Source organism: Stenella coeruleoalba (genome assembly GCF_951394435.1).
Source record: "Stenella coeruleoalba genome assembly, chromosome: 15".
NCBI classification, from domain to species: Eukaryota; Metazoa; Chordata; class Mammalia; order Artiodactyla; family Delphinidae; genus Stenella; species Stenella coeruleoalba.
The window spans coordinates 1,255,733-1,272,417 of NC_137161.1; the positions used below are offsets into that span (position 1 = coordinate 1,255,733).

Below are 16,685 nucleotides of genomic sequence, written 5' to 3' on the forward strand. Positions count from 1 at the left end.
GCCAGGCCTCGAGGGGCACCTGGCAGGTAAATGAATGAATGAAGGGGAGCGTGGGGAAGACCGCCGAGGAGACTCAAGCGGGAGGACAGAGTGCCTGCAATCTGGAAAGATGCTTTCCTTCTCGTCCCCCAGGCTGGGGGCCTCCGGGGATCCTGCTGCGGTGAGATAAAGGCAGAGCAGGGGAAGCGGAAAGGGGAGGCGGGGGCCCCCCCGCTGCAGAAGGTCCCGCTGCTGCCGGGAGGCTCCAGACAGGGCGGCTGTGTCTGAAGACAGGCTGAGTGCCCCTCCCTGGCCTGGCTCCCCACCTGCCGGCCCCCAGGGAGGAGCTGGTTTTTCCCTCGGTTCCCTGAGCTGGTCGGAAGGGCCGTGGAGACCAGGGGCAAACAGTCACAGGACCCCACACCGCACTTCGTTGGGCCTCACCTGTGCCCAGGCCACAGAACAGGACCCTGAGGGACAGGGCGTCACCACACAGCCACTGTGGACCCAGGTCTCCCGACTCCGGGCTCTCAGAGACCAAGCGCATGTGTTTTCAGTAAAAGGGCCCAGTCGGGGGCCATCTGCCGTGTCAGTGACCTTCTCACGAATGAGCGAGCGAACCAGCAGCTGCAGGCGGGCCCGCCGGCCCTTCCGCGTGGGAGTGCGTCACGGGTCCACAGCCTCCTTTATTCCCTTATTGAGGGAGTCGGAGGATGTACCTGTCACTGCAGGACATGTGGGGTGGTGGGGGTCCGCGCACACCACAGGGTTTCACCATCACTGTGCCCAGCCACGCGGGCACTTGGCTCTGAGAGCAGACACACGCGGCACACAGAGGTAGCCTCTGGGGCTCCACGGTGACGGGCCGGGAGCTGGGGCGGTCAGGAGGGGTGTCTGGCAGGGCATGGACATGGGGCCCCACCAACGTGGAGTGGGCAGACAGTAAAGTGGACTCGGGCTCAGCGGCAGACCCTGCCCGTCTGCCCGCAGCAGGGTCTGGGCAGTGGGCATCTCATCCCACGTCCACTCTGCCCCCACCTCAGGGGACCGTCCCTTCTGTCCGCTCCAGGGCCATCACATCCAGCCCTGGCCGAGAGGGTGGGATGACCACGCCCACTTCTCAGATGGGGAACCCGGGGCTCGGGGGAATCATGGTGTGTCTGGGGCCCAGGGAGGGTCTGAGGACCTGTCACAAAGAGTCCAGGTCCTCCTTCTGAAGCCGACACCGGAGCCCAGACTCAGTCTTTGCTGAACTCTGATGCCCACTCGCTGAGCAGGGCTGGGGGCTGCACTGACCTTGGGCCCATCTGCTGGACTCCCGTGTCCCCTGCACCGGTGGCCACTGGGTCACAGGAGGGCTGCCTGGCCTGGGGACTAGCTGTGGGCCTGCCCCCAGGCCTGTTCTTGGTGAACAGCTTGGGGGAGGATTTTGTGGGGCTCAAGTGTATAATACCCCGATTCATAGCAGATCCCAGGTCTGAAAGGGCCGTGGATACTGCAGTATCTGACCGTCGTTTCTGAGCGTGGGGAGACCGAGTCCCGGCTAACTCCAGACCAGGAGCAGGTCACCTGATCCTGAGTCGGTGCCGCCCAGGCAGGCGGTCTGCCTGTCTGTCTGTTTGTCTGACTGTCTCCCTTCTGGGCAGATGTGCTTCCAGGCCCAGGGAGGACCTGCTTTAAGAGGCCTGCGCTTCGCTTCTGGGCCCCTGGCCACTCGTGGTCCCGGCTGGTCCAGGGCAGCTCCCCTGGGACCCGCCTTCCCCTGGCTCAGGGCACCTTCCTGGGGCCGGGCCATCCTGTCTGGATACCAGATCCCAGAGTCCAAGGAGGCGCCTGCCTTTCTGGGCGCCCGAGCTGGGGCCAGGCCTGCCTGCTGGCCGTGACAAACGAGTCTGGGCCCCCGCCTGGCTGCCAGCCAGTGGGCCGCCTGGACCCAGGGCCCTTCCTCCATACCGGTGGCCCGGACCTCAGCACTGGCCTCTTTCGGAGAGCTGGCCGGCTCCCCTCTGCCTTGCGGCGTCCACCCTGAAGCAGCTGGGAGCTGGGCCGCAGGAGCTGGACAGCGGGAGGGAGAGCGTGTGAGGACGTGCCTGTCCTGGGACCCACTGACCTGGCCTTGTGTCCACAGAGCCAGGATGGAGAACTGCGAGGCTAGCTGCCCTGTGGTGTCCCTGCAGAGCTTTGCCACCTTGGCCTGGGGAGGACAGGCGGTGGGGGGCTGCCAGGGCTGGGCGATGCCAGGCTGATCCCTTCATGGACCTCTTGTGACATCAAAGCTTCCTGGGATTCGCCCTTGGAAAGGTGGTGGGTCGGATGCCTGCTGCACAAGGGGCTGACCCGGTCCTGAGCTGCCCGGAGGCCCTCTTGGCGGTGCCGGGACAGAGGTGGTCCTGCCAACTGGGCTCCTCCCAGCGCCAGCTCTCGGGGTCACCACGCTCCGGCCCCAACCTACCCCTTCATGTCTCTCTCCCTCAACATCCATTAGTCTGAGAACAAAAAGACCGCCTTTCACCCAACGCTAATTTCTCCTCATTAAAGGCTGTTTTGGATCTGGGAGAGGATCTGTCTCTCTTTCTGGCTTTGAAAGAGAAGGGGCGCGGGGGAGGGTGAGAGAGGAGAAGCCGTAAGGAAGTGCAGCCTCTGGGTGTGGGTGCTGGGTCCTGGGCCTCGGATGCCACGGAGCGGGCCCAGGGCCGACCCCCGTCCAGCTCGCAGGCGCTGCGCGGACAGGCGTGGAGGCCGAGTGGCAGCCCCTCTGTGACCCCTCCCGGCCCCCCGCCCGGCCCCGCCCGGGCCTAGTACAGCGTCTCCCGGGTGACATTGCTGGAGAAGGTGTGGCTTCCGGACACGCTGCTGGCCTTCCTCGAGAAGGCCAGCCTCCTCCTTCTGTGCCCCCACAGGGGACACAGGCAGGCCAGCGTGGACAGGAAGATCTGGCGGAAGTTGGCGGAGACGAGGTTGTACAGCACGGGGTTGATGGTGGAGCTGACGTAGAAGAGGGCGTTGGTCAGCATGTAGAAGTAGTGGTAGAAGTCATACAGGAACCTGGGGTGGGAGAGGACGCTCAGGCTGGCGGGCCAGACACAGCCCGCACGGGGCAGCCCGTGGCTGACACGGGGGCCTGGGACAGTCATTGCAGACTCTACTCGGACATCTTTTGAAGTGGGGATATTTCACAATAAATTCCAGGGCTCTGGTTTCTCTTGAGAGGTTGGAAGTTCTGAGCACACTCCCGCCTGGCACCGGTCAGCTGAACTGCCGAGCTGAGCTGCAGCCGCCCACCCGAGGCCAGCTGTGCAGTCCCCCTTGGCCGCAGTCTCCACCTCTCCCTGCAGCCCAGCTGGCCTGCCCTTTCTTGTGCAGAATCCCAGCCCCTGCTCAGGGCTGCAGGACGTGGCCAGGGCCTGGCCTCAATGGGAGAGCCAGGCCAGGAACCCCCTCTGCACCTCCCAGACAGCTGTGCACCTCATCTCGACTTGCTTGCCTCTGTGCACAGGGATCTCACCCCCTCATCTGGCAGCTCACTTCACTACCAGGCGGCCCTGAGTTTCAGAACCCCTTTACTTTGGGCTGTGTTCCATGCCCTGTACCTTCTCTTCATCCTTTCTAGATTTTCCCTCCCTAGTGGCTCCCCGACACTTGGAAGAGCCCACAACCCTGGGACCTGGCAGCCCCGCTACGCAGAGGAGCTCACGCAGCGAGGCTGAGGCTACCGTTGCGGGGAGGCCAGCTGGCGAGGCCGGCGTCCATACGTCGCAGTGCGGGTGTGATGCTCTCGGAGTCCCAGGGGTCCTCCTGCCAACTCCTCCAGGCTGGGGGTGGTCTGGGGGCCCCGACAGTCGCCATCACTCCTCCCACAGCCAGCAGCGCCAGCCCTTCCTGTCGCTCTCCAGACGCCCCCAAACCTGTCTTGTACTGACTGTTTTAGGACTTGCTTTCCTTTTACGAAGCAGCTTCCAGGGTGTCTGTCCCTCTACGGACTCTGCCTTCCCTGCCCTATCACAGCCGCACCTGAGGGCCTGTCGGGGGACGCTGACCCGCCCACCCTGAGCTGCCCCTCTCAGCGCCCCCAACCCCTACACTCAACTGTTTCGGGAAGCATGCCCCCAGCCCAAGCCTCACCCCTTCGGCCCCAGCCTCCCATACTCACGGGGTCCACTGCTCGTCCGAAATGTAGCAGAACATGAGGCGTCGCACATGGTAGGGCAGCCAGCAGACCACGAAGGCGATGACCACGGCACCTGAGACGTGGAGGGACGTGGGCCTCAGGGAGGTGGAGGGAGAGGTCCCGTGTTCGTGGACTGAAACAGCTAATAGTGTTAAGATGACAGTGCTGCCCAGAGTGACCTAGAGATTCAGTGGAATTTCTATGGAAATCCTGATGACATTTTTTGCAGAAATAGAAGAATTCATTGGGAATCTCAAGGGATGCTGGACAGACAAGACAATCTCGAGAAAGAAGAACAAAGCTGGAGGACTCACCCTTCCTGACTTCAAAACCTACCACAAAGCTACAGTCATCCAAACAGAGTGGTAATGGCATGAGGACAGACGTATAGACCCATGGACTAGAACAGAGGACCCAGAAATAAGCCCTCCCATATATAGTCAAATGACTTTCTACAGGGCGCCAAGATCAAAGGGAAAAGGGCTGTTTTTTCAACAAATGTTCTGGGAAAACTGGATCCCCACATGCAAAAGAATGAAGCTGTCCCCTTACCTCACACCATCTGAAAAAATTAACTCAAAATGGATCAAAGATCTAAACATAAAAGCTAAGGTATAAAATTCTTTGAAGAAAATATAGGACAAAAATTTCACAACATTGAATTTGAAAAGACAACAAGGGAAAAAATAAATAATTTGGACTATATAAAAATAAATAACTGTGTATTAAAGGTCACAATTGACAGAGTGAAAAGGCAACCTACAGAACGGAAGAAAATATTTGCATCACATATCTGATAAGGGATTAATATCCTGGGCATATAGAAAACTCAACAACAAAAATCAAACAACCCAATACAAAAGCAGGCAGAGGACCTGAATAGACATTTCTCCAAAGAAGAGATACCAATGGCCGATAAGCACATGAAAAGATGCTTAACATCACTGATCACTGGGGGAATGCAAATCAAAACTACAATAGGATACCACCTCATACCCAACAGGACAGCTCCTATAAAAGAAAAACACAGGAAAGAGTAATCTGGGGGAGGATACGGAGAAACTGGAACATGTGTACACTGTCGGTGGGAATGTACAATGGTACAGCCACTTTAGAAAGCAGTTTGGCTGTTTAAAAATATTTTTTAATTCAATAAATTAAAATTCTACTCCTGGGTTTATGCCCCCAAAGAACTGGAAGCAGGAGTTCAAACAGATACCAGTAGCTCATAGCAGCACTACTATTCAGAGTAGCTGAAATCCATGCATGACGGATAAACCAAATGCGGTCCAACCGTACAACAGAATATTATTCAGCCCTAAAAAGGAAGGACATTCTGACACAGGCTACAACATAGATGAACCTTGAAGACATTACACCATGTGAATAAACCAGTCACAAAAAACCCAAATACTGTGTGATTCCACCTAAAGGAGGTCCCTGGAGGAGTCAAATTCACAGAGACAGAAAGTAGAAGGTGGTTGTCAGGGGCTGGGCGGGGGGGGGGACTTGGTGTTTAATGGGAAGAGTTTCGGTCTTACAAGGTGGGAGGGTTGGTGGTGGCAGCCGCGCGGCCACATGGGCATCTACACTGCTGCCCAGCTGTGCACTTAGAAACGGTCAGGATGGTGAACTTCATGCCCTGTATATTCCACCACAATGCAAAAGCAAGCACCCAACCACTTGCGCAAACTTCGGGCCAAGTGTGCTGTCCCGGGGCAGAGAGAAGGGTGTTCCCCGAGAGGTGCGTCGTCTTCTTGGGGACGTGGGGGGATCTGTGGGAGGTCCTGGGTTTGGGATCCCCGCTCCAGGGCTGCTGCCCTCTGGGGGGCTTGCGGAGACCCTGGGCCGGGGAGGTCCCAGCGGAGGCACTGCCTGCTGGCAGCAGGGGTTGGTGGCACTGGGCTGCTCCAGAGAGCCCGCCCGCACACAGCAGAAGCAAGCGCTGCCGCCCTGGTCACCTGACCCGCTGAGGCGGCCCGGGGGCGAAGCACTCCCGAGTCACTCTCCCGTCAATCACGTGCTGTGGACGGATGCAGACGTCATGCTGTTTTGGAAATACTGGAGCAATAAATGATCCAAGTGAATTTTACCTGTCTCTTTTGACTGTTTAAAAAGGTGGTTACCGGACCATTGAACATCCCACGTGGGGCCTGCATCACGTTCCTTTTGGACAGAGCTGTGGGGACCTTTTCCTTCCAAGACCTGCAAAGGTGAGGGGCGGGCAGCCCGGGGCAGGGGGGAGATGGGGCGTGGATCCTGGGGTGGTGGGAAGCACAGGGTAGGCACTCTGGGGGACCGGGGGGGCCGGGGCTGCCTCAGGAGAGCAGGGAGGGGCAGGTTGTTTTGAGGACCCCTCCTCGGCCAGGCCCGGGGACACACAGAGGGAGGATGGACCCTCACGTCCACCCAACACGATCCTTCAGGCCTTCAGGATTCCCTGCGAGAATCTGTGCAGAGGGACTGCACCTCCGGCCTCTCCAGCTGGCACCCGACTGCCCAGCACGCATGGGGACCCCAACCCTGCGGCCCTGGCTTTGTGAGCAAACTGTCCGACTCAGCCGGTGCCAGGAGGCTTGCTGAATCGGTGGATGTATGGATGGATGAGTGAGGGAGTCAAGAGAAGCCCCGACCCCAGGGGGAGCCGGCACTCTGAGCCTCGGCCCGGAGGCGCTCCGTTCCCAGGGTCTCTAAACCTTCTGTTTGTGGTACCCAGCTCGCTGCTTTGCTGGCCCCTGGTGGCCGCCCGCCGCCCGCCCCTCGTAGGGCCCAGCGGTTACGTACGTAAGACCCGGACGCCGTGGCGCAGGGCCTGGACCCGGCCGGGCTCGATGGACATGCTGAACGAGCTATGCTGGTCTCCGACTGTGCGCACCTGGCCCTGCTCGGCCGCCTGGCGGACCATCACGGTCAGCTTGTTGGCAATGATGGTGTTCAGGACGGAGATGGCCACCATGGGGAACACGAAAGACATGAAGGTGTTGATCTGCGAGAGGTGGAGAGGGGCGGCCTGTGAGGCTGGGGCAGGGGACGCGCCCTGGCACCCACCCCGCCCACCGGCCCAGGTGTAGGGGTTGGAGCGTGGGCGGCGCTCGGTCTGTCCGTTCCCAGACTGACTCTCCGCCTGCTCCCACAGCCCTGGCTTCCTGGGGGAGGTTTGCAGACTCTCTGTCAGCTTGGGGAGCCCTCAGCCTGTACACAGTGTGGAGTAAAACCCTGGGGCACCCCGGCTGCGGTGAGGGGCCGGGGCTCTGCGTTCCCGGGTCTGGACAAGGAAGCGGTCCCTCCTGACTTCTCTCCAGGATGGCTCACCCAGCGTCCCTCGTCCTGCACACGTACAGCTCACGTTAGGACACGAAGGGAAGACCCGCCCCCCGCCCCACTTGCTCTCAGCCCGTTGAAAAGCGCTTCTCGTTGGCAACTCCACCTTCCACGTTTCTCTGCCTCTGGGGAAACTGAGTCTCCGGGTGCCGAGGGGCTTTGCCAAAGTCACCAGCTCAGAGCGGCTGGACCTGGACTTGAGCTGGAGCCCAGCTCCTCAGTGACACCAGGCTGAGACCCGCCTTCACGGGCACCTGCTCAGCCCGAGCAGCTGTGGCCTCCCTGAGCTGCCACTGGCGTTGCTGACAGGGACGCAAACCCGCCAGTGCACGTGTGTGGCCCTGAGCAGCGATGGGGAACGGGCCTCCCACCGAGCTGGTCCTGAATCCGCATCACCTCCCAGGGCCCCGGAGTAACAGCCTCTGGCGTAAAGCCGCGTTTGCCGCTGGCCTTTGCGCACGCTGGTCCGCACGCCACGTTCCGACGCCCGAGCTTCTAAGTGTGAGCTCGCGAGCCCTTGTGAGGGGGCGGTGCCTCTTCTCCATGCCCCCTACCCAACCGCCGCCGCCCTTAACGCTCACGTGAAGTTCAGAGTCACAGAGCAAACGGCTGCACCTGGAGAGACACCTGCACTGGCCCCACTGGGTTCCGGGGTCTGCAGGGGGTGCCGGGCTCCAGGCTGCCCCCTCCACCTCCTAGCTCGGGTTTGCGCACAGCCCTGAGAGCAGAGCCGAGGGTCCCGCGTGGAGGTCTCCTTGATGGTAGACGAGGACTGTCTCAGCAGGGTAAGGACCGTCCAGCTCTGCCCTCCTAATGCGGCAGCGGCCAGCGGGAGGCCAAGAGGTGCTGGAGGCTCTAGAACGCCGACGGGTTCGCCTCCTGGGCCTCCTGGATGTCAGACCTCTGTCCCGAGCAGGGCAGCCCACACGGCCCTCTCTTCGGGGCATTGGCCGACGCCTCCGCAAGTCCTGCCCGCCCCACGGTGCTCCGGGTCCCGCTTGGGAGGACTGTAGGCATCCAGGAGATGGTGGCTGAGGCCACCTCTGGCTCCTTTTGAAAAAGACTCCCCTAAACTAGAGGACAAACACGTCAGACGGGCCGCGTGGGCCCTCGGCAGGCGTCCTTTCCACACTTGCCAGCCCTTGCGCCCGTCACTAGTCACCCGCTGGGCGCTTGGGAGTGGCCTCCCCCGGGCACCCTTCTCTCCTGCGTCCACTGAGCTCAAGTGGCGTCTGGAGGTCCTCCCGCAGGACGATGATGGGCTGGTGCGGCCGAGGGGCAGCTCTGGGCCGGGGGCTGGGCTGGGGTGCAGGGGGATGCCGGGCCTGGGCCCAGGAGACACACCAATTCCCGTGAGTCACCACAGCCGGGCATAATTTAAACAAAACAGATGTATTCAACACAGATTTTAAATGTCAAAACATTTGAAATACCATACTTCGATGAGCACAGACAGCAAAACAGCCACCTCTGGGGGCCGCGAGCGGTGGACCAGGGCCCAGGCCCCCAGCGGATCCCCCAGTTGGGAGAAGTCCAGGCCCTGATCCTGAGGTTCTGGAATGGGGAGAGGGGCCCCGGCACTGCAGGCGCCCCCCAACAGAGGCCTGGGGACGAGGCTCGGGCCGGCGTGGGCTTCCGGAGGGGCGTGTCTTCTCTCGGCCTCCCCCGCCCCTCCAGCCTGGAGACTGAGACTGAACCTGGATTGTGGGGTACCAGGGCAAGGCCTGGCTCTCGGGGTCGCCTTCTCTTGCCGAGGCCCACAGCACGGATGGGAGCTCAGTCTGTACCCCTTTCCTGCACTCCACCCCAACTTCTGGGAACAGGGGAGCAGCCCACTCCCGGCAACAAGCAAAGAGAAGGGAGTCTGCTAAGCCCTGTGCAAGATGTCCAGGAACCACTGCAAGTGTAGCCACAGGAAGGACAGAGGGGAAGGAGGGGCAACCGGGGCCCTTCCAGACAGAGACATGCGGACGTGGAGGGATGCGCCTCGTCTATGCATTTGTCCCAGTAAAATGTGAGAGCACCTGGGGATAGACAGCCTGCCTCTCAAATTCAAATGGAAAAAAAGATAATCTAAGAGTAGCCAGGAAAGTTCTGGAAAGGAAGGTGACAGGTCAGTAGGGGACGGGAGGCCTCACCCACTGTGGGAGGGCACTGAAAAGAGATTGTAGGAGAAGAGTTTGGCGCGAATAAATCAGGGGAGCAGGAGAGAGGCCAGGAGCGGTTCCGATGAGGCCAACGTGGCCTGTGGCAAAGGCAGCGCCGGAACCAGTGGGAGGAGGCGGGTGACGGGCTGCAGAGCTGGAGGCTGGATGCTCAGGGCCTGCTGCTTCCACTGTCCCTTCCCAGGACCACCGTCCGCTTCCCTGGAAACACCCACCCCGCTCCATTCCTGGCCAATGGGCACAATCCAAGAGGCCCGGCTGAGCCCTCATTGGACACACACAGGCCGCACGTTCACCTCTCCACCAATCACGTTTGTCCTATGAGAACCAGCCCCAGGCCTGCTGTTCAGAAGAGAGAGCCCACCTTTGTGGAGGGCCTGCTGAGCAGGAAACTGCTTTTGTGCCCATTGGTTCTGTTCTCCCACCTTGTGTGGGGGACCTGCCTAAGAACGGGCCCTCACAGGTGAAAGGAGAGCATTTGTAATTTTGTGAGGGACAGAGAGTGAAATGGTTAAGCAGTAAAAAGAAAGTGGAACAGGACCCAGGTCTGTCTGGGAGGAAGGGCTGCCCCCGACCTGCCTGCAAACAGGTGCGGGGCACCAATGGAATGCGCGTAGCCTGGCCCGCAGTCACGGGGTCCTCGTGCCTCTGCCTCCTCCTTCGAGGCTGTCGTCCCGTCCACCCTTCCTCTGAGGGGCAACAGCTCGTCTCGTACCGGCCTGTTTCTGATCCCACTGTGTTTAGGTAAAGAGACAGCCCCTGGACTCCGGGGCTTCATGGCTCAACGCCAGCCTGCGGTGAGTGGGAAGGTGCGAAATACCGCTCAGGGGCTTCCCTGGTGGCGCAGTGGTTAATAATCCGCCTGCCAATTCAGAGGACACAGGTTCGAGCCCTGGTCCGGGAAGATCCCACATGCCGCGGAGCAGCTAAGCCCATGTGCCACAAGTATTGAGCCTGCGCTCTAGAGCCCACGAGCCACAACTACTGAAGCCCACGTGCCACAACTACTGAAGCCCACGAGCCACAACTACTGAAGCCCACGTGCCACAACTACTGAAGCCCGCGTGCCTAGAGCCCGTGCTCCGCAACCAGAGAAGCCACCGCACCGAGAAGCCTGCGCACCACAACAAAGAGTAGACCCCCCACTCGCCACAACTAGAGAAAAGCCTGCGTGCAGCAACTAAGACCCACCACAGCCAAAAAAAAAATATATCTCTCAGGGTGTTTGCAAAACTCAGCAGCTTGTACAATGGCTTCTGAGGGGAGAGGCAGAGAGGAGGGGCTTCCTGTCAAACCCTCCAATGTAGATGGCCTCGCTGGCCTGGCAGGGGCCACCCCCAGCAGATGACCAGTCCAGCCAGGCCCAGGCTCCAGGGACCGCCTCCTCCTAACCTCCTCACCCAGCAAATGCTGAAAGTCCCCTCCCTCTCGGCCACCACCCAGGGCAGGACAATGATGCAAGTCACTCCAGAGTCCCTGTTTGTCACTGTCACTCAGCACAGCCCTGCTCGAAAAGCAAAAACCCAGAACAAGTTCAATGCCCACCCACTCGGGCTGGTTGATAAGTTATGACGCGTCCACACCACGGGGTGCTGTAGACACTGAGAATGACCGACGGGGGGGCCAAGGTCATGGTTTAGTGAGAAGAGCAAACACAGAGCAGCTGGTGCCTCCGTAAAGTAAGGAGCCGCCTCGACGCCCAGGATTGCTCCCTGGAGAGAAGCCTCACAGAGGCTGACCCAGGCCGACTCAGGGAAGGGCAGGGAGCTGGGGGGCTCTGGGCACGCCCTCTTGACCTCAAAGCACCTGAGTGGAATGAATGTCTGTCCTGTGACAGGTGCCCGGGCCCCTGCTCCCACAGTGACACGAGAACAACACACCCCACCTTGCCGCCCTGGGATGGGGTGTTGGAGGTGGAGGGCACCAGGTCTCAGGGCATCCACCCTTGCTGCACAGGCGGGACACCAGGGCTGGGAGGGCAGACACTGTCCTTCAAGGTGACACAGCCCAGAATCTCCCGGGCTGACATTGTCCGAGTAACTCTGCCCTCCAACATCCCTCATCTCATGAGCACCCAGACCCTCCGGACGCTGCTGGGATCCCACCCAGGAGGGCACACGCGGTCCACGGCAGACAAGCATCTGGGAAAGAAGACAGACGAGCGTCGAGGGCCCGCTGCTCTGTGGGTCAGAGCCCTGACCGCAGGCCTGAGTGTCTGAGGAGAAGCCCAGCGTGTGCCTTTAGGGGAGGGACCCCGAGCCTCCCCAAGAGCTGCCTGCATTGCTGAGGCCCCAAGTGAGTCATCTTAGGGCCTGAAAGGCCACCTCGGGTGGGGGAGGGGCTCCACGACTGCGTGCAGCTCCGGCTTAGCTAGGCCACTCGGGCCTCTAGTCCCGGCCCCTCACAGTGCGGTCCCGCCCGCCGTTAGGTGGCTGCAGTGCCAGATTTTGGCTCAGTATAAAGGACTTCCGCTTTCTGGTTGATACACACTCTTTAGCTAACACTTTTTTTTTTTTTAAACAAATTTATTTTTGGCTGCATTGGGTCTTTGTTGCTGTGCGTGGGCTTTCTCTAGTTGTGGTGCGCAGGCTTCTCATTGCAGTGGCTTCTCTTGTTGTGGAGCATGGGCTCTGGGTGCGTGGGCTTCAGTAGTTGTGGCACTTGGGCTTAGTTGTGGCATGTGGGCTCAGTAGTTGTGGCACGTGGGCTCAGTAGTTGTGGCATGTGGGCTCAGTAGTTGTGGCTCACGGGCTCCAGAGCGCAGGCTCAGTAGTTGTGGCGCATGGGCTTAGCTGCTCCGCAGCATGTGGGATCTTCCCGGTCCAGGGCTTGAACCCATGTCCCCTGCATTGGCAGGCGGACTCAACCACTGCGCCACCAGGGAAGCCCCCCTTTAGCTAACTCTTAACAGAGTGCTTTCCATGAGCCAGACCCATGTTCAGTGACTTGCATGTGTCACCCTGTGGAATAGGCACATAGAAGCTGTTGGTGCTCTCACTTTATAGAAGAAAAAGCCCAGACACAGTCTGACCCACAGCCCAGTGCTCGCTTCCATGTCCTGGGGCCTGTGACACACAGAGAGCAGAGAGCAGACGAACGGAGAACCCCCTGGTCGTGGGAAAGTGTCGGGGGACCTCACTTCGGTGGATGCATGCCCCACCCCCAGCTTCCCAGAGAGGACACTTTGGGTAACTGCAAAAATTTGACAACAACTTCTAGTCCAAAGGCCACAACTCCATGGTGATCTCTCAGGACTGAACATCTGTCCATTACTCTCTCCTTTCTTTTTTTTTTTTTTTGTGGTATGCGGGCCTCTCACTGTTGTGGCCTCTCCCGTTGCAGAGCACAGGTTCCGGACGCGCAGGTTCAGCGGCCATGGCTCACGGGCCCAGCCGCTCTGCGGCATGTGGGATCTTCCCAGACCAGGGCACGAACCCGTGTCCCCTGCATCAGCAGGCGGAGTCCCAACCACTGCGCCACCAGGGAAGCCCTCTCCTTTCTTTGATCTCCCTTCCGCTCCACGCTGGTCCCCGTGCTCCTCTTCAGGTTTGGAGTTTCTGGGAGACGACTGACCAGAGTCACCAGCGACTTAGAGTGGAGACAATGCTCCTGCCCCAGGGAGACTTAGGGTTCAGGACCATGGACAGAGCCCATCGCTGCGGAGGGGCTGCCCCGGTGGAGAGGCGTGCCGGGCTGGGAGCAGCTGTGGTTGGCAAGACTGGGTGGGGAGGGACTGGGGAGTGGGACCCCCGAGCCAGCTGGGGGCAGCGATCATCAGGAACACTCCACCCTGTCCCCAGACCCCTCCTGTCCACTGATGAAGGGCAGGTGAGCAGCCTGTGACCTCTGCAAGAGGCCCCCACCGAGTCCCCGCTGCCCGCGCAGCCAGCAGCCCTGCACGTGGGAGTCTTTGCCCTCCTGGAGTGCCGCAGCCACAGAGGACCCCCCCCCCCCGCCCTGCAGCCACATCCTGCCTGGTCCCGGCTGTGCTGCAGCGCTGGCACCAGCCGGGCTGCCAGGAGACCCTCAATCGGATTAGGGAAATGGCCCTCCCACTGCGTCTGTCCCTCCACCTGTACCAGGGTCGCCGTCCTCGAGGAGAGACAGGATGGGACCCTGCCCTCAGCAGCACACAGGGCAGGTGCTGGGGGCCTGGCCTTGGCTGTGAGTTGGTGGGGGGTCGTTAATCACCCTGGGTGTGGAAGCCGGGGTGGTGAGTCGCGTTCCGGTCGTGCCATCCCATCTCAAAACTGCATCGAGACCATCTGTAGACTGAAGTCCTGTTTGCCGTGTTTTCAGATACCTGTTGGCTAAAAAGCCCATGAGAACCTTCAAATCAGTGGGACATCTGCTAATTAGCAACCGACGGGGCTGTAAAAATCCTTGACAAGGACAGGCGCAGGGCAGGGGGTGCAAGTCTGACCCCGGGCCCGGCCCCCGCCTCTGTGTCTCACGGAATGTGGTCAGGGAGGCACCTTAGCGGTCACCTGTCACCTACCGTGAAACCACAGCCCCCCGCAGGTGCAGCTCAGCTCTCACCCCCACCGGCACCTCACACCACGACGATGACCATGTACTCGCTCGTGACAAATTCTGTCTTGCAGCGTGGCTCCCGGTCCAAACGTGAGCCCCCAGGGTCGGTTGCCAAGCCTTCTGTGTGTGCCTTTCCGCCGTGTAGGGCCACCTTGATTCAGGAGTAAAAGCGGGGCCGGTTCCGCACAGAGTGTTCTGCGTGCACCCTTGAAGGAAGTCAAGCATCGAAGAACGTTCTCCGCTCCACGCCAGGAAGACCTGGGGCCCTGGTCTTAATCAAGAGCCCCTGGGGGCTGGCGGACGTTGGGAGTGGATTTCCGGGGAACCGTGCGAATCCCCCAGCTGTGCCTGGGAGTGGGTCCTGCAGGACCGGGTCCAAGCTGGTGTCACGTGCATTTCAGAAAGCGCTTAGGAAGGAGTGGTACTCCAGGCCCGGGGCCTGTCCTCCACCTCTAGGGGTGGGCGGGGAAGCGGCCCTACTGCGCGTTCGCTGGCAGCTGAATCTCCAATTCTGTGATTCAGCTGTGGGACTGAATCTCCAATCCCACGATTTTCAGTGTTTTCTTGCCATGTGATTGTGTGGGCAGCTCAGCAAATATCCTGTTCCTTCCCGATTTTGAAGTACCGTCCACTGGCAGAGTGCTAACTGCGTTCCCCGTGGACATCTGGCCCTGTACCCAGTGTCTCAGCTCCTTTCAATAGAATTAGCGCTCCGTCCCTGCTTGCGGGGAATCTGATTACGGTAGACCTGGAGCCGAGCGGCCGGTGTGAGGGAGGGGGCTGGGAGCGGCCACCCACGTCCCCCCAGGCCCCACTGGACCAGCGTTTGGATCTAGTTTTTCTCTCAAGCTGACCAGCCCCTGGGCGTGGAGGGGACCTTGTGCTCTGGGCTTAGCCCCGGGAAGTGACACTTTTGCTCCTTCAGCCAGGCCTCCTGGGGCTTCCACCCCAAATGGCTGTGATTAGGAGTGGGGCGCCTTAGAAATGATGGTGGGGTCCTGCGCCCCACCCCCACTTGGTCCCCACCAGTGCCGCCGGGCCCGGCTGTGCTCTTCTCCAGGACAAAAGTCAATCAGTAAAGGAAGAGGAACGCCAGTGGGTGCCGGCCAGCTGCCCAGCGCCACTCCAAAGCTCCTTCCCCCGACGACCATATCTGTTAAAGGCCGTTCTTCCTCCGTCCCCCAGAGACCACAGGCCTCCACGAGGCTGCGTGACCACATGGTGTTCCACTACGCTGTCCTCCTGCACGGCTGCACAGGGCCCCTCTGCAACAGCGAACAGCCCTGGCCTTTGCACCGTGTGAACGGCCTGGGGCACACGAGACTCACTGCTCTCCACACGCGTGTGAGAGGTGGGCCTGTGGGGTGACTTCTGTTTCTAGAACTGGAGTGAAGAGCAGAGCAGCCCAGGCTGGGGTCTTGCCGTGCCCCCCGGGCACGTCCCCTTCTCACGCTGGGACTGTGTCCTGCCTGTGAAGATGGGGGTGGCTGGTCCAGCTTGAAGGCCAGGAGACTGAGGACAGCCCAGGCTGGCCCCAGCCCAGTTCCTGCCCTGCCTGCACCCCTGCAGAAGGACTCCTGCCTGACGCAGGCCCTGGGTGCCTGGAGCACTGTTGACGTCTGAGCTCGAGGGCTGGGGGGGAGGGGCGGAGGGGGCGCTGATTGGCACCCAGGGAAGCCTCCCTCTCTTGAGAGCCAGGCCAGTGGCTTGCAGGGACGCCAAGAGGCCTTCCTGATGCTCCACTCAAGGCTCATCAGCCCTTCTTTTCCTCGGATGCAATTTCAGGAAACGAGGCTGTGCCGCTCAGGCCTCCTGTGAGTCGGGCAATTACCTGGAGACAGGCCCAGGGCAGCCGGCTTCCTGCAGCCCAGGAGCCGCGGACCTGAACAGGGACAGGCTCTGCGTCTCTTCTGGAATGTTCCAGCACCCTCCCTTCTGTTTACGCGCAGCATCCCCACCCCTTCCCCTCCCCACCGCAGGCCCACCAGCCTGTGCTTCACGCTCCGTCCTCCATCCTCTGAATGCACCGTGCGCCCAAGCCCCCCTTGTCTAAACGTCACAAGCACTTATTGGGCACCTGCTGTATGCGAGGCACCTGCACACAGACTGAGGTGAGCGTGGAGGACAGGTGGACAGGTGTGGCATGGAGCCTGGGGGGACAAGGGCCACTTTCTGGAGGAGGGACCTCCATACGGAGACCTGAGGGATGAGGGGCACCCATGGGCCTGAGAAGGAGGGGAGCACATGAGATCTCGGGAGCCCGGGGGCCGGGCGGCGTCAGATCCCAGACAGCGGGCCATTTCCTCCTGGTCATGGAAGAGGGGGAGGGGTGAAGCAGGGGACTGCGGGCGCAGCTGCGTTTGCATTTCGGGAGAGTTCTGCGGGCAGGGTGGGTAGGGCCTGGGGACAGAGGGCCCAGGGAGGGGCCCAGGCCCCGGAGGGAGGTGATGCGTCTGTGTTAGGGCGGTGCCTGTGGGGATGGACACATGGAAGTTTGGGAGGCACTGGGGGGCAGGCCC

General features: G+C 60.7%; 1 protein-coding gene across 1 annotated transcript in view; it reads right to left on the reverse strand.

Moving 5' to 3' along the window:
* Window positions 1-2,378: 2,378 nt before the first annotated feature.
* NTSR1 (neurotensin receptor 1) overlaps window positions 2,379-16,685 on the reverse strand; it is a 46,930-nt gene continuing 32,623 nt past the window's right edge. Inside the window, exons 2-4 of the mRNA XM_079945377.1 lie at window positions 6,932-7,133; window positions 4,130-4,220; window positions 2,379-3,024 (exon numbers count right to left, since the gene is read on the reverse strand). Of these exons, the coding sequence (XP_079801503.1) occupies window positions 2,775-3,024; window positions 4,130-4,220; window positions 6,932-7,133 (543 nt within the window). The 3' untranslated portion in view covers window positions 2,379-2,774. The remainder of the gene's footprint in view (window positions 3,025-4,129; window positions 4,221-6,931; window positions 7,134-16,685) is intronic.